The 22603-nt window shown below is 43.9% G+C and overlaps 1 protein-coding gene across 4 annotated transcripts in view; it reads left to right on the forward strand.

The window, feature by feature from the left end:
• LOC121917384 (E3 ubiquitin-protein ligase E3D-like) overlaps positions 1-22603 on the forward strand; it is a 92637-nt gene that overhangs the window by 44856 nt on the left and 25178 nt on the right. Inside the window, exon 10 of one of the 4 annotated variants that reach the window (XM_042443319.1) lies at positions 9661-11455. The exons of the other annotated variants lie outside the window; for them this stretch is intronic. Within the exon in view, the coding sequence (XP_042299253.1) occupies positions 9661-9675 (15 nt within the window). The 3' untranslated portion in view covers positions 9676-11455. Of the gene's footprint in view, positions 1-9660; positions 11456-22603 lie in introns of those variants that run through there. 4 annotated transcript variants of the gene reach the window in all.

Genomic DNA, 22603 nt, shown 5'->3' on the forward strand with positions numbered 1-22603 from the left:
AGCTGGGAAAATAGTGCTGAATATTGTAGGTTTTTTGGACAAGGTGGCATGACCTTTTGGGAAGTCACTTTTGTTAAAAGATTAAACTGATATATTGTATCGCCAGCCTTCCATGGCAGCCCATTCAGAGCAAGTTCAAGTGATGATCTGGTATCAGGAAAGCCAAGTGGCTCTGACATCTCTTCAGAGAGGAAATGTACCAAATTACTGAGGCTCAGAGCATGTTGTGAAATGTGGTTGTGAAACTGAAAAGCAATTTGGATGTGATGAAGTGTACGAGGGCAGCAAAGAGAGGTTATTAAGCTTGTCTTGTATTTGCCAATTGAAGTACAAGAGGTGTTTTCAGTCTGTTGCAGCCTTTCCTTCAAGGCCTCAAAGTGATGTCTGCTTTCAGTTCCCAACAACTTGTCTACGTGGAGTGAAATCAAAGCCTTTCATTTCATTTCAGCTGTAATGATAATGGTGTCATGTTCCAATCAGGAGACCCAATTTTAACGGGTTATCCACTGAAATAGCCTTTTGGCTGAATAGACCTGGGAAAAGGAATTATTGAACATGGGACTGCTACCAAGGTGGCAGAGTTTAGTTGATTAAATGTAATTATTTTGGAGAAGGGGGATATTTCACAGTGTCCTGGAGATAACGGAAACAGGTTCTGTGGGGTGGTGGGTATAGGATGGTGGCCCCCATTATGACCTGTGAGGGGGCTTCCACCTGGGAGAAAGGAGGATGTGGGAGGAAGCAAAATTTCCGATACTTAGTTCTAAAATTTAGCTGCTTCACTTGCGGGGTGCATACAGTCCTCAGAGGAGACCAGACCATCTCTGCTTGCTTCCTTTGTGCTTCTGTTGCTTGAATTATTTATAAAATGATTCCAATCCTGGCATTTGCCCTTCCAAAGGGCCTCCCCCACACAATAGGGGCTTAAATTAAAATACAGCTGAAATCACATTGTACAGATCTCATGTACAGCAAATCTCAAAACCAGACCAGAAGTAAATAGGAGACAAGAATTTAAAATGAATGAAATGTCTGGCAAAGTAAAAAGTTTATTAAGAATAGCAGACAAGAATTTAAAATGAATGAAAGGCATGGCAGAATAAAAAAGTTTTAATTATCTGTCTGCCTGGTGATGTGAAAAACTGGGCCTCTTTCTGAAGGGAGTTCCAGAGTTCAAGAATGAGACCCTCCATACCCCCCACCCCCAAAAAAGCTCTAGGCTGCATCCAATGTGATAATATCACTTGTGCATTATCTACTGGCTATGAACTTAGCTTTGTTGTTGTTAACTGTCCTCGAGTTGTCCCTGACTCATGGCAACCATGTGGATGAGATATCTCCAAGCCCTCCTATCATCCACTGTTCTGTTTAAGGCTTCTAGATTCATACCTGTGACTCTCTAATTGAGTCTGTCCATTTGTCATGTGGTCTTCCTCTCTTTTTACTACCCTACACTTTTCCTAGCATTATTGTCTTTTCTAATGAGTCATGCCTTCTCATGATGTGGCCAAATTACAACAACCTCAATTTGATCATCCTGACTCCAGGGAAATTTCTGGCTTTATATGCTCAAGGGCCTACTTGTTTGACTTTTTGGCTGTACACAGTATCCTCAGTACTCTTTTCCAGCACCACATCTCAAATGAGTTGATATTCTTTTTGTCTGCTTTCTTCACTGTCCAACTCTCACATCTATACGTAGTGTTGGGGAATACAATGGCTACCTGTTTTAATTCTAATTCTTAATTCTAACTGCATTGTTCAGTTGTATATCTTTACTCTTTATGATCTTATCTAGTTACTTCGTAGTTGGCCTGCCCATTCCCAGTTTTCTTCTGATTTCCTGAACCTCAGTGGCACAGTGGTTAAATGCCAGTACTGCAGCCACAAGATTATGAGTTTGATCCTAGAGGAGGGATCAAAGATCCACTCAGCCTTCCATCCTTTTGTAGGTCAGTAAAATGAGTAGTAGTAATAATAATAATAATAATAATAATACTGTTTATTTATAGCCCGCTTTTCCTTGGCAGATCAAAGCGGGTTACACAGAAGTACACAAATGTACACTTTACAAACAGTAATTGCATAAACATCCAAATCAATATATAAGCTATTAAAAACAATGTTAAAAATTTCAAGATTAAAACCATACAATAACTAGCTTAAGTACTGGTACAACGGGTGCAACGGGGAGAGAGCAGATCTTACAACATCTGGGGGAAAGACTGTTGGAAGAGGAAGGTTTTTAACCTCTTCCTAAATAGGTCAAGGGAGGTAGCTGAGCGGAGCTCACCGGGAAGAGAGTTCCAAAGCTGCAGGGCCGAGATAGAGAACGCCCTCTGTGAGGTCACAGAATATTTTGTTGCTTGTTGTGGGCAATTGGCTTACACATTGTAAACTGCTTAGGGAGTGCTAGTTCACTGATAAAGGAGTACTTGCTATTGCTATTTCCTGACTGCAGTTTCTATTCTGATCAGTAGTTTGAACCATCCAGTTTAAAAGGGGTTAATTTACCATTTTGATAGGCAGAAGGTTACTTAAGATCAGGTGAGATGTTCTTTGCCAATCGAGTTTTGTGTGGACTACAGAGGTGCTAAAACTTCTTCAACCTTCCAGAATCAGATATAAAATTCCTGTTCCTGTGTGGGTGCTGTTTGTTGGCATGAGGAAGGCGGGTAGAGGCTGGTTCCAAAAGGATCAGACTCCTGCGTTCCTAGCTGTGGGAAAACCTGAGAATATTGTAATTGTGTCTCACACCTGAAAAAAGTGAAGAAGAAGGTCTAGGGAGCATGTAGGTAATGGGTAGGAACTTGAAGGTCCAGATTGGACTTGCCTTCTCCTCTTTGCCCAAAGGTTTAAAACAGAAGAAGACTTATGACACCCAGTAATCCTGATTGATCTTACCAGAGCCAAAGTAATATTCCCCTTTGCTTTCTTCCTCGATTATTTCTGGAATGCCAGTTAAACAAAAGATACGTGGATGAAAATTCTGATTCTCTGTTGCTGCTATCAGATTTTTTAAAATTCAGACAGTGCAAGAGTTTGGTTTACTTTGGATATTTTCCTTTCCATATTTTTTTAAAAAAACTAATCCAGTCTGCATGGATGGACTATAACTTATGGTGAGAAAGGTCAAAAGGAGAGACGGTGCTTAAAATTAACCACCTCTCCATGATACTCCTTTATTAAGCAAGGAGGAGGGTGATAAAGGTTTTGAACTTAACCTTGACCAGAGAGGAAAGGGAATACCCAACTTCTCTCTGTTGTAATTTACAACTTGCCCAAGCTACACACACACACACACACACACACACACACACACACACTTGCATACATGGAAGATGAGAGGGGTCCTAGAATATAATGTGGTATGTAACTTGAACCCTAGAGTGTATGCTAATACTCTTGTACTCTCCTCTTTCTTCTCATCATCGCATTCCTATAGCTACTTTTTCAAAGTGACACACTGCCATTTGTTTTTTTTTTAATTAATTTTATTGTCGTTTGAAATTTTTTGATTTAGGGTAGATGGGATTGAATCCAGACTAAGGAGCTGTGCAGACAGCCCCGAAGGGATGGCCTCCAGCTGCCCCTTTTACACTCAGATCAGGGCCGCAGCAACTGCACGCCATGGCCCCGATCTGGCCTTTCCAGGGCATGAAAAGGAGCCCCAAAAAGCAGCTCCTTTTTGCACCCTGGAAAGGGTGCTGTGCCGCGGCTTAATGGTGGTTCTTCAGCGCTGTGCAGATGCAGTGCCAGAAGAGTGCCTTGATGCCATGTGGTGTGGCACGCAGTGTCACGCTGCCCTGTGGGCAGATCTGAGGTGTGTGTCGTGTAGACACTATGCCCTGATTCTGCCCCCAACCCGACCCAAACTACTGGTCTGCAGTTTAGCTTTTGAAAATAAATTGGACATACGTTAGTCACTGAGTCTGCTTGAAGTATGACTAAGCCTCCATGGAACTTGTGTTTGGTTGATAGAAAGAAAAACTCAAGTTGATTTGTGGAATTGTCTTGTTGAGGACAATTTAAGTGACACATGCTAGTGCATTTAACAGGTCAAGTTATGTGGGCTCTACCATTTAAATGTCTGAAATGGTCTTTTTAAAAATAAAATAAAATAAAAGATGATGATTTAGTGGTATTTCTATTTTCTTTTAAAAGGAAGAAAGCCTAAGCAAGAATATGGTGATTTTCCTGTATAATTGTGTGCAATTGGTGATGCATTGTTCTAGTTTGGTTAAAGAGTTCTGCTTGAACAGACTCAAAAACAAGAGAAAATTTCTGCTGTAAGTTACATTATTTCTCTCCACAGTTAGTAAATGCACTTTCAGCTGTATTTTACTCCCCTCCCCACCAGTGTCTAGTGACTTCTTCAATTAATCTCAGGTTTTTGCTCCTTCTTGGCATCCTGGGAAATATTTCGTTAAGAGAATCTTACCCTATTTAGAAGAATTATAGTTTGTATCTGCTCTAGGATTATCTATTATATATATATATATATATTATTCATTCGCACTTTGCACCCACAAAGATTCATTTGTAAAGTTAATTCTAATTCTAAAACAATACAACAGAGCTGGACCAGAGTCACACTATCTAGCAACCATGCCTAACTTGGAAGTACTGGTGTGTATAGTATTTAATGCCATAATTAGTGAGAAGAATTGATGCTCTCGAGGAAACCTGGTTGTTCATGTTTATTGACAGATTGTTCCATATTTGCCAACACATGGTTAATGAATTATCTTAGAGGATGAGAGGGAACCTTCCCCCTCTTCTAGTGAACTAGTGGTTGTATGATAGAGATACCTGTTGTACCTTATTGTATCCACACTGTTGTGTGTGCATGTGTCATCAAGTTGCCTTTTGATTTTAGGTAACCCCATGAATTTCATAGGGTTTTCTTAGGCAATGAATACTCAAGAGATCGTTTTGCACCTCTTGAATACTCGATGCTTAAGAAAACCCATTGAAATTCATGGGGTTGCCATAAATCAACTGGCAATTTGGTGACATATATACATACAACAATGTGGATTCCTTTCCATTTCCTTCCTCTGAAAAGGAAGGAAATTGAAATAAAGCCTTCAACTTAATTTCAGTGGTATTCATTGGTGGTCTCCGATCCAAGTAGTAATCAGGGATGACCCTTCTTAGCTTCCAAGATCAGATGGGATGTGGTGCCTTTAGGTGATGTAGGCCTTTTACACTGTTAGTTAAACATAATTCCTGTTGAAATCACTGAGAGTAAAGTCATGTCACGAAGGACACTTTCTTTCCCCATGGTTCTTGTTCACAGTGTACTAATTGTGTGAGAAACTCCCTCAATGCAAGCTTAGGCCTGGTACAGAACTTGAACTAGTTATCTTTCAGGACTACAACGCCTAAAAAGTTGTATCCTTCCCAGAAGACTTTGGAGAGGTGCATGATTCTTGTTATGCAGCCATGCTATGCCCTCCACACCCTTTAAAAAAAAATAATTTCCGCATTTGCCTCCATATGGGGGCAATCCTCATGTTGTTTTTTTTCACAGATATTTCTGAGGTGCTGAGGAGCCCTGGAAAAACAGATTGGGGGGCACAGTTTCCCTACCTTGTTCTATAAAAAGCAGTTCTTCTTATGTTGTATTGCTGACCTTGTTGTACACCGCCTTGATTGAAGAAGGGCGGTATAAAAATAAAACTTTTATTTATTATTATTTATGTTGAGTTAGGTCTGGCTAGCCCTGTATTCAGTGCTGTAACTGATGAAACCTCTCTCCACATCCTGTTCTCTGGTTTCTTTTAAAATTAGGATGTATAGTGTTTGAAACTGGAACCAGTAGGCTGTAGGTCTTATTCTGTCAAATAAATCCTTCCTGGAACTCTACAAGTATTGGTAATAGTGCATTTTCAAGAAGAATGTGCATATAAACTGTTTGCTCTTTCTCATTGATGCTTTAGGGACTCAAGTGGTCAGTAGATGGTAATGTGAAGATTATTGCTACCATACTTGGAAATCAGAATTGCCCATGAGCTTTCAAAGTTAAGTTGGGCACCAATACTGGATGGAATAGTGTTACAATAAAATAAATAATAAAAACAACAGCATGAAGTAAACTGAGATTGCTGGAAATAACAGGATTAAAGGGGAACCTTCCTTGTTACTCTGCACTCAAGAAACTGGTCTGCCTGTCTGTAAAACCCATGGTTTATGAACCTTACTTTTTCTTTCCACATTTACTGTCTCTCCTGCTTGCAAGCCAGAAAGAGAGGCCTGACAACATGAGAATCATATATTTTATAGACTCATCCCAGTCCTTTCCTAAATGTTGTGACCTCACAAGGTTTTAGTTCTTTGTGTGATAGGTGAAACAGTCTGGTTATTCTATTCATCTAGAACATGGCCACATAGCCCAAAATACCCACAAAAAAACTATAGTCTGGTTATTGCAGTCAGGCTATTGCTAACCAGCTGGTTTATTAGTCCCCAAGTGGCCAATAAGTACAGTGTCACTTCTTTTGGCCTTCACAATATCACCACTATAACTACCACCACCCTACCCATCACAGTGGCAGTTGGCACAGTTCAGAGGAGTAAGGGGCTTCTCAAAGCAGGAGTGAGATTTGTTTCTGATTGCATTCCTCAAACAAGATAGAAAACTGAATTAGCAACTCTAGTAGTTGGTTAAAGAGCCTTTTTTTTCATCTTTTCTTTTGAGTATTCTTCAAACAGTGTAAGTGATTTAATGTCTTCAGCCTGGTATGAAAAGAAATGAAACACTTACAGTTCAGTTCTTGATTACACTGGTTGCATATTATGATAGTGAAATATTTTATGCTTGGCTAAGTATAGATTTTGAATAAATGATTTTAATTATGCTGCATAAATGTTGGGGAAAGTTACACTTTATTAATGCCCCATGCATCTAGCAAAGAACTAATTTAATTACATTCCTGCTGCTAAAGGTCTTGTTCTCTCTCTCTCTTTCTCTCTCTGTTTCTCCCTGCCTCCATTTTTAATGAAAATGTAGATCAGTTAGAACATAAATGATAAAGTAAATGATCCATCTCTGACTCAAACATTACACTGGGTGTTTCTTTGTGCTAGTGAATATAACAGTGAATATAGCAAGCTTCTCATCACAGTTCAACTAAATAGAGATTACAGATGAGCATGTGTATGTGTGCTTCCTGACTATGAATCAGCTGCATAAATTGCAGGTACAAACCCTTTAATGATTTGGTGAGCTTTTCTTTAGGCTGTATTATTCCAATTTAAGGCCAGAGAGTACCTCCACACCCCAAATCCATCTCTTCATTAAATGCCCACTTTTATCATACATAACTAAACTTGTTTAATGTTCAGATAAAACAGCAATTAGCAGAATTACACTTATTATTATTATTATTATTATTATTATTATTTATATAGCGCTGTAGATTTGCACAGCGCTGTACATAAAAACAATAAATATTAAAAGAGTAAACCTGCCTATGGCGTACAATCTAAGAAATAGTAGGATAATACATATAAAATACATAGCAATACAGGTAACTATTCAATAAGACAGACAACAGAAGAACATCAAATAGCAAGTGACAATCATGCAATTATTAACTATTATACATAAAGCAGGATTCGACTCTGAAGGAAGAAGGTCTGCAAATTGGAAGGAGCAATGTCGACAATTTAAGATAATGCAGATGACACCACACTACTAGCAGAAAATAGCAAAGACTTGCAACAACTGCTGAAGAAATTCAAGAAAAGTGCAAATGCAGATTTACAGATGAATATTAAAAAAAAATAATATCCACAGATTATTTACATAATTTTAAAGTAGACAATGAAGATATTGAGATAATCAAGGATTTCCTATATCTTGGCTTGGCCATTCATCAAAATGAAGAGTGCAGTCAAGAAATCAGAAGGATTTGGGAGGGCAACTATGAAGAAGCTTGGTAAGATCTTAAAGAGTAAAGATACAGAACTGAACACTAAAGCTAGGATTGTCCATGCCATTGTATTTCCCATCACTATGTATAGCTGTGAGAGCTGGACAGTGAAGAAATCTGATAGGAAAACAATCAAGTCATTTGAAATATGGTGCTGAAGAATAGTTCTACAGATTGTGGACTGCTAAAAATACAAATAAATGGGCCTTAAACCAAATCAAGCCTGACGAGGTTGATTAAGCTGAGACTGTTGTACTTTGACCATATAATGAGAAGAGATGACTCACTAGAAAAGGCAATAATGGCTTGGTAAGGTGGAAGGCAGTAAGAAAAAAGAAAGACCACATTCCAGATGGATAGACTCAAGCAATCTCTGAGGAGATTATCACACCATGGCCAATTCTGCCACAGTTGCGCTTTTGGATGGAAGTGCAACAGTAGCACTATAGTGCTAGTTATTTTCACACTGTTGCACAGTTTTGCAAGAACGGCGGCATAAAACCTAATTGTGCAGTTGTGTTCCGCACACATACATGAATGAATTGCTTGTATAGTGTGGATGATCGTCTTGTGCATGCGCCATTTTGGCACAACAGTACATGCCTGAAATTAATGATTCCATCAAGCACAGAATAAAATGACAGAAAATAATGAGACCAAATAAGTAGTGCATGATACACATGGTCTTAATGCAGATATTTGGGATGGAGACAATCTCCTCTTCCTCATCCCGTGGTCCCCTGTCTCTCTACAACTCAAAGCCTTGCCAATGCAACCAGGACCAAGTATAGTTGCAGGGACTGCCTGCAACTGGCTGCTGGGAAGAGTCCCATCATCTACTGCCTCTCTCAAAATGCAGTGTGGGTAAATATCCCCAGATGCTCCCACAATAGTGTGATTGCTTTCCGCAACCAATTGCGCTTCAATCCAGCTATTGGAAACTAATTTATGATAGTCCCTCATGAATGAGTTGTTGCTAGAGCATGTCAGGTTCTTTGCAGGAACAATCCCAGATGAGCATGATGTCATCCAAAAAGGTTGGGCCCAATTTCACTATTTTCATGGGTTTCTGCCTTTTACTCCCTGCTTTTACCCTTGTGTGATAATCTGCTGAGTCTGCCATACCTGAGTAGGACTGTTGATGACAGGGTGAGGTCTCTCATTCATAGGGTCACCATAAGTTGGAGTCAGCTTGATGACAGTTAACAAAACAGATCTGTATAGATTTTGAAAAGTCTTTTGAATGCAAGCTTCTCTAGGTTTGTTTATGTATGTCTCACATCTTTAAACCAAAACTTAGGAAAATAGCATTGCAGTCCCACAAATCCCAGAGTCTCATAGCCATTCTATTTTGTTCCCCAATAACCTACCTAATAACATATTATGAGAATGAACATAGCAGATAGTAAGATGCTTGATAAGAAGGTGCCCATTTACTGTTTTGCTTTCCCTATTACTTTCCTATGAGAAAAGCCAGGTCTATCCATAAGAAATAAAATAATGCAGTAGAATTCTGCTTTGGTAGAGTAGACTGTACTGTTTCAGACTATAGATATTGTGGAGGTGAATCCAATAACAGAGAGAGCAGCCTTGTTTGTAAGGTTACTATGGTAGTAACAAGATCAGAGAAGCATTGAGAGCCATCGTGTATGCTGTTTACGTCTAATAAATGAGAACAATTTGTCTCTAAAATAATCTGTTATTCCTTCCATTTTTTTAGAGATACTTTCTGTGACCTACTTGAGCAACTGTGAAAAATGATTTTGCCATCCTTTCATGACAGGGAAATCTCAAAGAAGAGTTCAGAAGTATCTTAGTTTAGGTAGTTCTGATAGGATGAGCATTGTTTGTACTTGTCTCCCTATATTTCTCATTTATTTCTGTCTTCTTAATGTGCATGACCACTTGCTAAACATAGGTAGATACTTTAAAGGACAATTTCCCCAAAACGAGAGTAATGTGGAACAGAAAGCAATCAAGAAGATTTTTTTAAAAGGTACAAAGCATATTTGGTAAGTGTAGGAATGAAGAAAATCTTAAAAGATTATTTCTGTGACAAGAAGTTACTGTAAATTGATAGAATTATTATTCAATCAGCCCACAGACTCTACTTGCTCATCCCTCTCTTAAGGGAAGAAATGGTGTGTGTGTGTGTACCAAGACTGAAAAATCTGTTTCCAATTTCAAAAACAGTTAAAATGTAAAGCTACTATCTAGAAATCCCATTCTTTCTTCCATTCTTCATTTGGCTTATCTCCTAAAGAAAACAAACTGATGGTAGTTCCAACTCATTTGAATTCCCTCCCCTTGTGCCTGTGACCTGCCTGGTTTACTTGGAACAAGTCCTGTTGATTTCAGTCAGTTCCATATTTTGGTGACTATTAAGATGAATGTTTAGAACAATGCTCAGAACAATGGAATTTTACCCGGTTTTATCAGTGAGTCTGAATGGAAGCTTAAAACACACAGCAATGAAGTTTTTAAAAATTTACAACAATAAATTGTTAACTCATTGCCAGGAGCCCCAAGTAACTCATGCATGCTTTCTAGGGCTTGCAGAGGTATGGAAGCCTAGGAAGTTCCTTGATACAGAATATCTTTCTGAAAGCAAATTAACTTGGCTGTACTGTACCTTATTTTGCTCAAAGTCCACACATATATGTGGCTATACCCAATATTCTGCAAATAGACCTTTGTGTTGGAATAGTGGCAAGCTCTACACTTGAGTCATTATAAGGTTGGTAACCATTATCGGGTTAATATAGAGTTCCTGAGGGTAGATGACTTTCACCTGTGTGTGTATAGCTCTAATTAAGTTTTCACCCTTAATAAGGCTGGCCTTGTAGTGAGCTCTCTCTCTCCCTTTTGCTCACTCTATCCTTAGCCTTTCTTTCTGTTGTATTATGCTTGTGTTATGTAGTTTATATTATTTGCTATTTGTTATTATGTATGCCATTGTTATGCTTTATTTACTATCATTTGTATATATGTGTTTAATGTGATTTTGTTATACTGCTTTGTTACCCTTTTTAAGTATTTAGATAAAAACATTTTATACTACTTTGTCCCTTTAGTCTCTTTTCAAACCCATTGTTACAACACTTTGTTCATGCTATAGAATTTGCATTGCTCTCCTCTTCCCCAACCCTCCAGAGCAGATTGAAAGACCCATGGCTGGTAGTCTGCAAAGCAATTGGGAATCCATTCCTCCAGTGATTTACATTTTAGTGATGGCTAGATAGCTATAGATGCAACTTTTACTTTCCAGTAATGAATTCTTCCATGCTAAGTCCATTTCATTCCCAACTAGAGTAGCCCACTGAAATGAACAGGACCTTTTAGTCACCACTTGTAGCAAGTCCCAATGATTTCAGTAGGGCTCCTCTAGTTGAGAGTAAAACTGGATTTAGCACTTACTGGTAGTCTTCTGTGTTGCTCCCATCTGCACCCCCATTTGCACCATGCTTTTCACTCCAGTTTCAATTTACTTATTTATTAAAATTAGTTATATGCTGCTTTTCCCCTGGAGAGGCCAAGTTTATTACCCTATCATAGGGCTTTCTTGGCAAGATTTGTTCAGGGGGCTTGTCTTTCTCTTCTTCTGAGGCTGAGAGAGTGTGACTTGCCCAAGGCCACCCCAGTGGGCTTCAGATCCTGGGTTCCAGAGTCATAGTCCAGTGCTCAAACCACACTGATTCTCTTCCTAAAACAAATACTTTAAAATATAAGAATAAAAACATATTGAAAGAGTGCAAAAAGTAAGAGAAAATGCCAGAGGGGAAAATATTCCAGCGTTAGAGAAAGGTAAGAATTAGATTCCAAGACGGTGTCAGTCATCTTAGAATATAGCAGTGGAAGATGGCTATATTCCACTTTCCCCTTCTGTTGGAAGATGCAAGGAACCATTCTGCCTTGTCATTTGCTCCCAGGGTAACTGAAACAGAAGTTAGCAGAAGAATGAAAAGCAGAAGAGCTGTTTACTATGAGGAAGGGGACCAAGTGGAGCATTAGTTAATTTTAACTTTTTTCCAAACTGCTTACATACACCACATGCTCTGTAGCCTGGTCTTCTTTTTGTCTGCTGCAGTTTAGATCACTTGATATACATGCACACACACACTGCTCCATTTGCTTCATTAGCTGAGACTTGCCGATCTTTGCAGTAATTGCTGGACTACAAAAGCAAACAGCAGCTGGTGTTGACTAGGAAAATCTTGAATTCTGTGGAGGCTTTTGGAAGTCTACTCTTTAAAAGCAAAGATACTGTAGAACAGGAGCACTAAAGTTCTTTGGCAAGAAAGAAAGTTCTTCAGAAGAAACACCCAAGTTTAGGTTTAGATGTGGTAGCTGAGATGAAAAGTCGAAATGACACTCCTCCACTGTTCCCTTTTTAATGGAAGGTGAGCTAAGAAAATGGTGCCCATCTGCAATCTGTCAGTAAGGCTAGCTCTGTATCAACCTTTATGCACTCGTCTCACTGTTATTCCAAGTGAGGATGGAAAAGGAAGTGGTTATAATTGAATGTAAGGCAGTGTGGCATAGTGGTAAGAGTGCTGGACTACGACTCTGAAGATCAGGGTTTGAATGGTTCAGGCATGGAAACCAACCGGGTGACTTTGGGCATGCCACACTCTCTCAGCCTCAGAAAAGGGCAAACCCTCTCTGAACAAATCTTGCTGAGAAAATCAATGATTTTTGTCTAGGGTCTGCCATAAATTGGAAACGATGTGAAGGCACGCCACAATAACAAGGCATATTGTGAGCAGAAAAAAAGAAAAAAATCAGTTCTTCTTCGTGGTCTCTGCGAATCATACAAATGGGTTTCACTGCGCCTGCGCAGTGCTGCTCGGAACCTACTGGAATCACTGGGCAGAGTTTACTCTGCAACATATTGAAACTTTTTGGCGGTAACTCCGCCCACCCGTTATAAAGCCCCTGCCTTCCCGCTCTTTCCCCAGTTCCTTTTTTCCGCCGCGCTAGCTGCTTCTAGGAACTTTCACTGCTTTGCTGATTGGAATCACTTTACGTTTTCTGACCTTCGGACCGCTTTTTGACCATTCTTACTCTCCCGCCCCGGTAACTTCGGACCTCTCGGCTTGTTTTTTGACTTCACTCTTGTGTTTGCCCTTGGACTTGACGACTCGGAAATATGCCTGCGCCCTTTAAGAAGTGCGACAGCTGCGGGGGCAAGGTGCCTGTCCAGGACCCTCATTCCTCCTGCCTGTTTTGCCTGGGAAGAGATCATGACGCTAGAGCCTGCCATCTCTGTAAGTCTCTATCTTCCCAAGCCAGGAAAAACCGGGAATCCCGGCTCACCTCTGCCATCGCCATGGGAAAGGTCCGGGAGGGTCGTCCCCGCTCATCTTCGCTCCCTCCAGCCGCTCCGCCCGCATCTTCTTCACGGGCCAGCGCCTCTAGTGTGGTCTCTGTCCCGGCCGGGACGCGGTCTCCGACCACCTCCGATGTGACCCGTGGTCCCTCAAGACCCAGTGTCACCGACGAACCCTCCAAGCGCCCCCATAAATCCTCGGGGACTGAGGGTTCCGAGCCCAGGGAGAGATCCGGGAGGAAGCCATCCCCGGAGGGCTCGCGCTCGGGAGGACGTCGAGAGTCGGAGGTTCGCACCGCACCGATACCGTCCTCCAAGGCGTCGTCGAAACCATCCCGACACGCCCCCAAGTCTCCTGTGACCGAGCCATCCTCCTCGTCGAGGGCGACACCGTCGGAAGGGGCCAAACCATCTAAGGCCCACTCCAAGCGGACCACCGTCCTCCTCGACTTGCCGGAGAATCCATTCTTTCCGTCCGAGGACAAGGCGGCGACTCCAACTTCCTCCAAGAAGAGACGTCGCACAGAGGCTACTGAGGCCTCCTCTCCTAAAAAATCCAAGTCCAAGTCCAAATCTGGGACTAAGGACCACCCAGCGTCGGAGCGCCCGGCTAAGTCATCTGAGCAAGCTCCTCGCAAGCATCGTTCTCCTCCCCGGGAGACCGCTGTGATGACCCCGAGACATGCGACAACGGAGCTGACCACACCGCTTCCTCGGGCCGATGACTTGGTCGCCGCCAGCCAGCCAGCCTCTCCGGTTAGAGAGCCTTCTCCACGCTCGGTCCACTCGTATGCGGACGAGGCGGCCCCCTTCTCGGAGGTTGAAGACCCTTGGGAGATGGACACTGACATGTTCTTCGACACTGAGACTCAGAGGTACTACATGTCAGTTCCCAAGGAAAAAGCCTTCAGGGAGTTCACCAGGCTCAACCTGCGCCCTGCGATGCCCCGGGCTGACAGGCCATCGGCTTCCCAGACTTCAGCACCTCGCCGTCAGTCCCTGGAGTCGTCGGCACCGAATATCCCGGCTCGCATTCCATCCCGGGCCAGGGTTCCTGACATCCCCCTGACTTCCGATTCCGAGTCCGACCCGGAGCCCTTGTCACCACCGCGGGACCCTTCGGACGTGGAAGACGACCCATCCGACCCACCCTCACCTCAAGAGATGCACCACCCGGGCTCGTCGTCGCCCACTGATGATGTTCGCGCCTTCAGTGAGCACATCATCAAAATGTGTCGCACCCTAGACATCGACCCGTCTCCACCCGAGGAGGAGGCCCGCGATCCTGTCGAGCGCCGAGTCCTTGGACGTGTCCCCACCCCACCTTGCATCCCGATGCTGCCGTCCCTGCAGGCCATCGTGCAGAGATCCTGGGACACCCCGGCCTCACTGGTTGCGTCCTCGAGGAAGGTCGAGAACCTCTACAAGATTGCGCCACCGGTCTGTTCATGGCTGACCGACCATCCTAAACCGAATTCGGCCATTGTAGAGGGGGCACAGCAAACCTTCGTGCCAAAACAGGCGACCTCCCCGGCTGACCGCGAGGCCAAAAAGATCGACGCCCTAGCGAAGAAGGCATACTCCTCTGTTGCCCTCATCGTAAAGGCCATAAATTACAACGCCTGCATGGGGGCATACGTCCAGGCCCTGATGGAGACCATCTCACCCATCGTCCCCGATGTTCCTGACGAGGTCCAGCGCCGCTTGGTTGAAATCCGCGACGAGGCCCACTCTATAGGCAACTGGATCATTACTGCCTCCAGGAACATTGCCGACTGTGCGGGACGAGGGATGGCGGCCTCGCTAGCATTACGTCGACACGCGTGGCTCAGAGGATCTGACCTCAACACTAATGTGAGGGCGGCCATCGAGGACATGCCTCTGGATGGCACCGGCCTTTTCCATGCCGACACCGATGAGCGTCTGAACCGCAAGTTCAGAATGAAGACCGCTGCTAAAAAGCATGGGATGTCCTCCAACCCCATCTCGCCCTTCAGAAGAAGGAACCGTCCTTGGCCATCACAAGGTCAGTCCCAGGGCTCTTTCTCCCAGGACCGACAGCCCCAGCAACAGGGCTCGCAGAGGCGCCGTTATCCCTCCCAGTCTTCCTCCTCCTCTGGCCGTCGCAACTTCCCGCCACGGTACCGCAAGTCCCGCCGGCAGGACACCGACCAGGGGAAGAAGAGAGCCTGAAGGGACGCAGCGCACTTCGTTTCCCCGTCACCTTTGTTCTTCCTGGACATCCTAAGGCCCTTTGCTAACACCTGGGCCTCCATAACTTCGGACTCGTGGGTGATTAACATCGTCCGTAGGGGGTATGCCCTCGAGTTCCAGGAGCTCCCTCCAACTGGAGCCTTCTTGTCCACCTCCCCCTCGGACACCCTTCTCGACGAAGTGCGCACTCTTCTTGAAAAAGGGGCAATTTCCCCTTTACCCCCTGACCAAGTGTCTAGAGCCTTTTTCTCCAGATACTTCACGGTACCCAAGGCTGATGGGGGGATCAGGCCCATCCTTGATTTGAGACAATTGAACTTGTTCCTTGACTACCGTCGCTTTCGAATGGTAACCCTAGCTTCCATTCTGCCTCTGCTCCATCAGGGTCTGTGGTTTGCGACCGTCGACCTGAAGGACGCCTATTTCCACATCGGGATCCGGGAGTCCCATCGAAGATTCCTCGCCTTCGCTGTAGGCTCAGTCGCTTACCACTACAACGTCCTCCCCTTCGGCTTGGCCACGGCACCGAGAGTCTTCACGAAATGCATGGCACCGGTAGTGGCTTATCTCCACCAAAGAGGATACATGGTTTTCCCATACCTCGACGACTGGCTGTTCGCCGCCGAGTCCCAAGGAGAACTGCAGGAGGCACTCTCATTCGCCTTACACCTTTTGGACTCCCTCAGTCTGGTGGTCAACCGGGAGAAGTCCCACCTCACACCTTCCAGACAGGTCAAGTTCATCGGCGCCATTCTCGACTCCGAGACATGCTCCGCCTTTCTCCCTCCAGACCGTTTCCAGGCGCTGACGACCGCCATCAGGCCTTGCATCTCCCACAGAAGGGTGAGGGCCAGAGACGTCCAAGTTGCCCTGGGCCACATGGCTTCAACAACCTTCGTCACCCCTTGGGCAAGACTTCGGCTCCGACCTCTCCAGTCCTGGTTCCTCTCCGTCTTCTCTCCGTTGGAGGACCCTCCTTCGAAGTGGCTCACGGTACCGAGACCGGTGGCCGCGTCCCTCAGATGGTGGCTTCACGACGCCAACGTCTGCACCGGGATGTCCTTCCACCAGCCCCAACCACAACTCACCTTGACAACCGATGCATCCCTGGAGGGCTGGGGCGCCCACCTGCTCGACCTGGTCATCAAGGACATGTGGTCTCCACAAGACAAGCGCCTCCACATCAACGCCCTGGAGATGCTGGCAGTCGAGAAAGCACTGAGGTCATTCGAGGGCACAGTCTCAGGAAGAGTGGTCCTTCTAAGAACGGACAACACCACCATGATGTACTACATCAACAAACAAGGTGGTACCAGGTCCAAGACCCTGTTAGACCTCACGCTCCGCATTTGGGACTGGTGCATCCAGAGACACGTCCTTCTCCAGGCGATTCACCTTCCTGGAGAGGACAACGAATTGGCAGACCGCCTCAGCAGATCTCCATCGGTGTGCCACGAGTGGAGGCTCCATCCCGAGACGGTCAGCGACCTCTTCGATCGGTGGGGAGAACCCCGGATCGACCTCTTCGCGACCAGTCGGAACAGCCACTGTCCCCAGTTCTGCTCGAGGAGGCGTTTCGACGGATCCCTCGGAGACGCGTTCGCCTTCCTCTGGACGGGGGAGCTCCTCTACGCCTTCCCTCCGTTCCCTCTTATCATCAGAGTGGTGTCCAAGATGACAACGGACCGCTCGCATGCGATCCTGATCACCCCGTGGTGGCCGAGACAGCCGTGGTTCGCATCCCTTCTCCACCTCTCCAGGAGATGCTTCCTCCGCCTCGATCCCCGCCCAGACCTGCTGTCGATCCAGGACGGACGGATTCTCCACCCCGACATCGAGAGCCTGCCGCTGGTAGCCTGGAGGATTCGGCCCTAACTGCCTTGCCGGAAGCAGTGACGACGGTGATCCTGGCCGCGAGGAAACCTTCCACCCAACGCTCTTATGCCCTAAAGTGGAAGAAATTTTGCCTCTTCCTTGACCAAAAGGGTTTGTCTCCTGCACAGGTGTCCACTCCAGTGGTGTTGGAGTTTTTGATGGCACTTTTGGATGGGGGGCTGTCCCTCTCATCCATCAAATGCTATTTGTCTGCTATTTGTGCCAAATATCAGTTCGGGGGGAGGGTTTCTTTCTTCAAAGACCCCTTGGTGAAGGGGTTCCTGAAGGGCTGTGCCAACCTTTACCCTCCTGTGTCGGTACCGACACCGGCTTGGAACTTGGAGTCGGTACTGTCCGCGCTCCAATCCAAGCCCTTTGAACCGATGGCCACAGCGGACTTGAGACTTGTGACTTGGAAAACCGCTTTCCTTGTGGCCATCACCTCTGCCCGCCGTGCGGGCGAACTCTGTGCTTTGCGGAGGGACCAGCCATTCCTAAGGTTCCACAGAGACAAGGTGGTCCTCCGCACGGACATTTCCTTCTTGCCGAAGGTTGTGTCTACTTTTCACATGTGCCAGGACATTGTGTTGCCCACTCTCGCATCCAACCCAACGTCGGATGACGAGAGACGCCTGCACTCTCTTGATGTCAGGAGAGCGCTGGCTTTTTACCTGGACAGAACTGCTGCCTCCAGTCGGTCCGAGAGACTTTTCCAATGCTACTCGGAACCGAAGAAAGGGTTGCCTGTGTCAGCGCAGAGGTTGTCCAAATGGGTGGCTGGTACCATCCACCTCTGCTATGAACTGTTAGGCAAGCCTCTCCCTGGCAGGGTTCGGTCCCATTCCACAAGGTCGATGGCAGCATCCTCCGCGTTCCTATCGGGAGTCCCATTGGAGGAGATCTGCAAGGCTGCTGTCTGGTCCCAACCTCTGACTTTTATCAAACATTATAGGTTGGACACCAGGGCCATCCGAGACGCAGCTTTCGGGAGGGCTGTGTTGGTTTCAGGGTTGCATTGATTGCACTACTGATGTTTTGTGTTTACTACACTTGTTCAGTTGACACTGTTTACATGTTGTTGAATTTATGCTTGCACAAGTCCTATGGGATCGGTCTTGCATGACCTCTGTTCCCTTCTCAGGTTTAGCAAAATTATTGCTGTTTGTTTTGTGATGAACAAAGACTGACTCTTTTATGGTTCAAGGTGTTTTATTGTAATAAACATACCTTTGGTTTACCATAGCTTTGGTCTCAGGACACTCCCTCCGCCGCATACCTTAGCTTGTCAGTCTAAACCCATTTGTATGATTCGCAGAGACCACGAAGAAGAAGGACAGGTTGCTTACCTGTAACAGTATTTCTTCGAGTGGTCATCTGCGAATACATACAAATCCCACCCGTCCGTCCCCTCAGTGTCCTGCTCACATTGGCTCTCTTTCCATCGCCTGCTTGGCGGAAAAAATTGCGGAACTGGGGAAAGAGCGGGAAGGCAGGGGCTTTATAACGGGTGGGCGGAGTTACCGCCAAAAAGTTTCAATATGTTGCAGAGTAAACTCTGCCCAGTGATTCCAGTAGGTTCCGAGCAGCACTGCGCAGGCGCAGTGAAACCCATTTGTATGTATTCGCAGATGACCACTCGAAGAAATACTGTTACAGGTAAGCAACCTGTCCTTCTTAGGTGTCTCTTAAAAATTATCTTTCACTTTCCCATAGACCATAATAGGCTTTAACCTAGATCATGTTTCTGAGAGAAATATTGTAGCCCTGTTGGTTCCAATAACTGTCACAAGCCTTTCATATCCATCAATAAAAACAGCACCTGGAAGTATCAGTTCTTTCAGACTCTAATTGGGGAGAGGGGTGGCAACTCAGTGGCTAAATACAGAAATGCAGAAGTGAAATTCAGGCTTAATAATCTAAATGAACATCCCTTTAAAAAAAAGGAACCATTGTGTTATAGGTGACATCTATATTTGGGCTTGTTTTGTGATGATTATTTTTGTCCAAGGTTCCTGAAAACAAAGATATCCAAAGTACACTGCAGACTTTATCTGGAGATCTGACAGAGCATGGAGAAGGAAGGCAGGGACAGCTTTTTCATACATCTCAACTTTAATAAGGTCCTCTTCAAGAATCCTTTTAACATATTTGAAAGGATTTCTCTCATCCATCTTGAGAATTAAAGTCAACAGCAATTTGTATTTGTCTTTTGCAGCATGCCTACCTTTCCTTCTGAAGCTAGGTCAGGTCTTGGCATGCTTATGTTAACGTTAGCAAAAAGGCAGCTTAAAGTAAATCTGTGCAGCCATTGATCTTCAAAGGAATACCATTCTTGATTTTACGTTTACCTCTGCTTCATATCAACTGCCTAAAGTAGTATTACAAAGCTAATTCCTCTAGATAGATTTAATTAAAGGGACTGTGCTGATTTTCTTATGGGGAGGGGGGCAGTTGTATGAAGCAGCCTTATGTTGAATTTGTCCAACTCCGAGTTGGACCCTTGAACACTATTTCATTTACATGAATGGCATCTGCTCTATATGATAGGAATCACATGGCACTCCAAAGGTTTGGACTGCATCTCCCAGTGATCCACACCATTGGCTGTGCTGGCTAGGACTGATGGGAGCTGCAGTCCAACAATATCCAGAGTGCCACATGATTCCTGCTCCTGAACTACAACATTGAAGTCTCTGAACCAGTTATTTGTGGGTGCAACCACATTGTAGAAATAATGTACTTTGACACCACTTTAACTGGTGAGTGAAGTAAACATAAAAGGCCTTTGTAACAAGGACCTTCTTTGTCAAAGGCTTTGTTAACTAAAGTATATTTCTACATCACTGGTTGTATGTGTAGAAAACAGCTTGAGAGACATCTCAATCTTTTCATCCCTGAATACATCTTTCTTTTACTTTTTCCACAAAGTTACAGAAAAATGCAACTTTGTGGAAAAAGTAAAAGGAAATTTTCTGCTATTTATTCTTATATTTGCTGCTATTTCTCAGCCTTATTCGGCACCTTTGCTATTCTTATTCATGCAACAGAGTGTCCCTTACAGAACTGTAAATATTACTAATGCAGTCTGTGTAGAGTATATTGGGAAATGTACAAAATGAATACTAAGATAACTTTTGTCAAATATTGCACTACTGGAAGCAGATTTTGGGATGAGAACTAGACATCTTATAAAACTCAAGGAACTCACTGCAATATATACCCACTCGTTTTAGTTCTGTAGATGGCATGTCTAGGAAAATATAGTGGCAGTTTTTCTTTGTAAATGGAAGACGAAGAAATCGGCTGTGCTTTGTTGCTGTTCTCTTTCTGCTTCCTGACAGGTCAGGCATAGAAGAAATTCAAGTGGCATGTACTGATGTTTGATACAGAAGCTCACTAGCTGTTATAATGTTGAGCGCTGTCAGTTGTCAGGAAACTAAGCCTCTGAAAAGTTTTTTTTCTTTTTGGATGATGAGCCCATTTGTCTAAGTGTGTTGTTTCTGTGCATAGTAGTTTGAGCTATACAAAGTCTGGCTTGAATATCTGAGGCAGTAGTGGGCTTTGGCAGTGAAAGATGCCATTTTGAAGAGTGATTAAATTTTTGGTGAGGTTCATCATCTGGTAGTAAAAGATGTTTTCAGGAGTGGATATAGGTTTCATACTGTAACATAACCATACTCTGCAACATTTCACAATTGAAAACTAGAATGTCTGTGGCCAACTAACATCGGAATGTGGTCAAGAAGGCAAACATTATTAATGAGGAACAAAAGACAAGCTAGGAGAGGCTGCAGCTGATTGCTTTTACCTGACCCTACCAGAAATGGCTGGGTTTCCCCTCACTAAGTTGATTACAAACTACATTTGTACTTTTTTGCAGCAATTGTAAAGTGCTGAGGACAAAGAGAGAAAGTTTGAGGAGGAGAGAGAAACTGGGATATTTTAAAAGCAGATGAAAAAGTGGGATGACAGTGGACAATCAGGGCAGTCTCTCCCAAATTGGGACACACACACAACCTTCTGTAAAATCATGATCTGTTCCACTCAGCAAATCAGTTGCCAAGAGAAGAGGATGTTATTCCCGTTGGGGATATTGATAACAGACTGTATCCGTTTTGAAATGGTACTTTTCACTTCCAAGAGGATGCCTCACCTGTCTGGTCTCCATCTGATTTCCATCCCAAGATTGTATTAGAATACCATATTTTTGTGGATAAAAAAACTTCCTGTTTTGGTACTAACCCTTATATATAGGCCAGAATTTTACTGGTCTCTTATATATGCCCAAGTTCCTCTGCAAAAACAATTGAATGTTTTGACTGATGAAAGCATCTGCATTCATTTCAAAGTTGCAGAAGCAGCATAGCATGTTGTGGCATTGCACATGTAGAGATTTCTTGCATGTGGATGCACATCAGTGTACCTTGTGGATGGACACCCATGCACATTTTGATTGTACATTCAGTTCCACTTATTTTGTTTAATTTATATCCCACCTTTCTCCCAATAAGGGACTCAAGATGTGTTCAGTTTTCATGGCTGCACCACTATGTCTGATCTCAGTTTTTAGAACAATTCAAAAAGAATATTTAATTAATATTGGTAATTGATATTTTGGCTCAGTTGTGCAACACAAAGGTTGTATATTACAATGAATGCTTAATTCTATATGAGAAGAATTACACTACATAGTCCTAATGCAGAATCACAACCACAGTATGCTCTTATTTTTAATTAAATATTCTTTTGAATATTATATTAAACAAAATAAGTGCACACAAAATAAGTCCTAACCAAGCCAAGTAAAAACTAGAGAGGGCAGAACATGGGAACAGCTTTTTCTGTGGGCTAAAATGCCAAATTGCCTTCAGAGTCTGCGAAACAATACTTTAATTCCTCCTTATGCTGTTACCAGTTCAATCAGTTACTGTCTGTTCTTGGAATTTTACTCTATCATTTAGCTAAGCTACAGTTGAGTTAAGACTGCTTTATACTGGTAGAAGGCAGGCTATTTAAAGTGGAGGCTGTTCTTGTGAGCACATGTCACAGCAGTTGTGTTGGTATGAGCCTGTTGTTAACTGCCCTCGAGTCGATCCCAACTCATGGCGACCATGTGGATGAGACATCTCCAAGACCCCTTATCTTCCACTGCTCTGCTTAGATCTTGCAAATTTAGACTGTGGCCTACTTGATTGAGTCTAGCCACCTGGAATATAATCTTCCTCTCTTTCTACTACGTTCTACC

Source organism: Sceloporus undulatus, unplaced genomic scaffold, assembly GCF_019175285.1.
Source record: "Sceloporus undulatus isolate JIND9_A2432 ecotype Alabama unplaced genomic scaffold, SceUnd_v1.1 scaffold_16, whole genome shotgun sequence".
Classification (NCBI taxonomy): Eukaryota; Metazoa; Chordata; class Lepidosauria; order Squamata; family Phrynosomatidae; genus Sceloporus; species Sceloporus undulatus.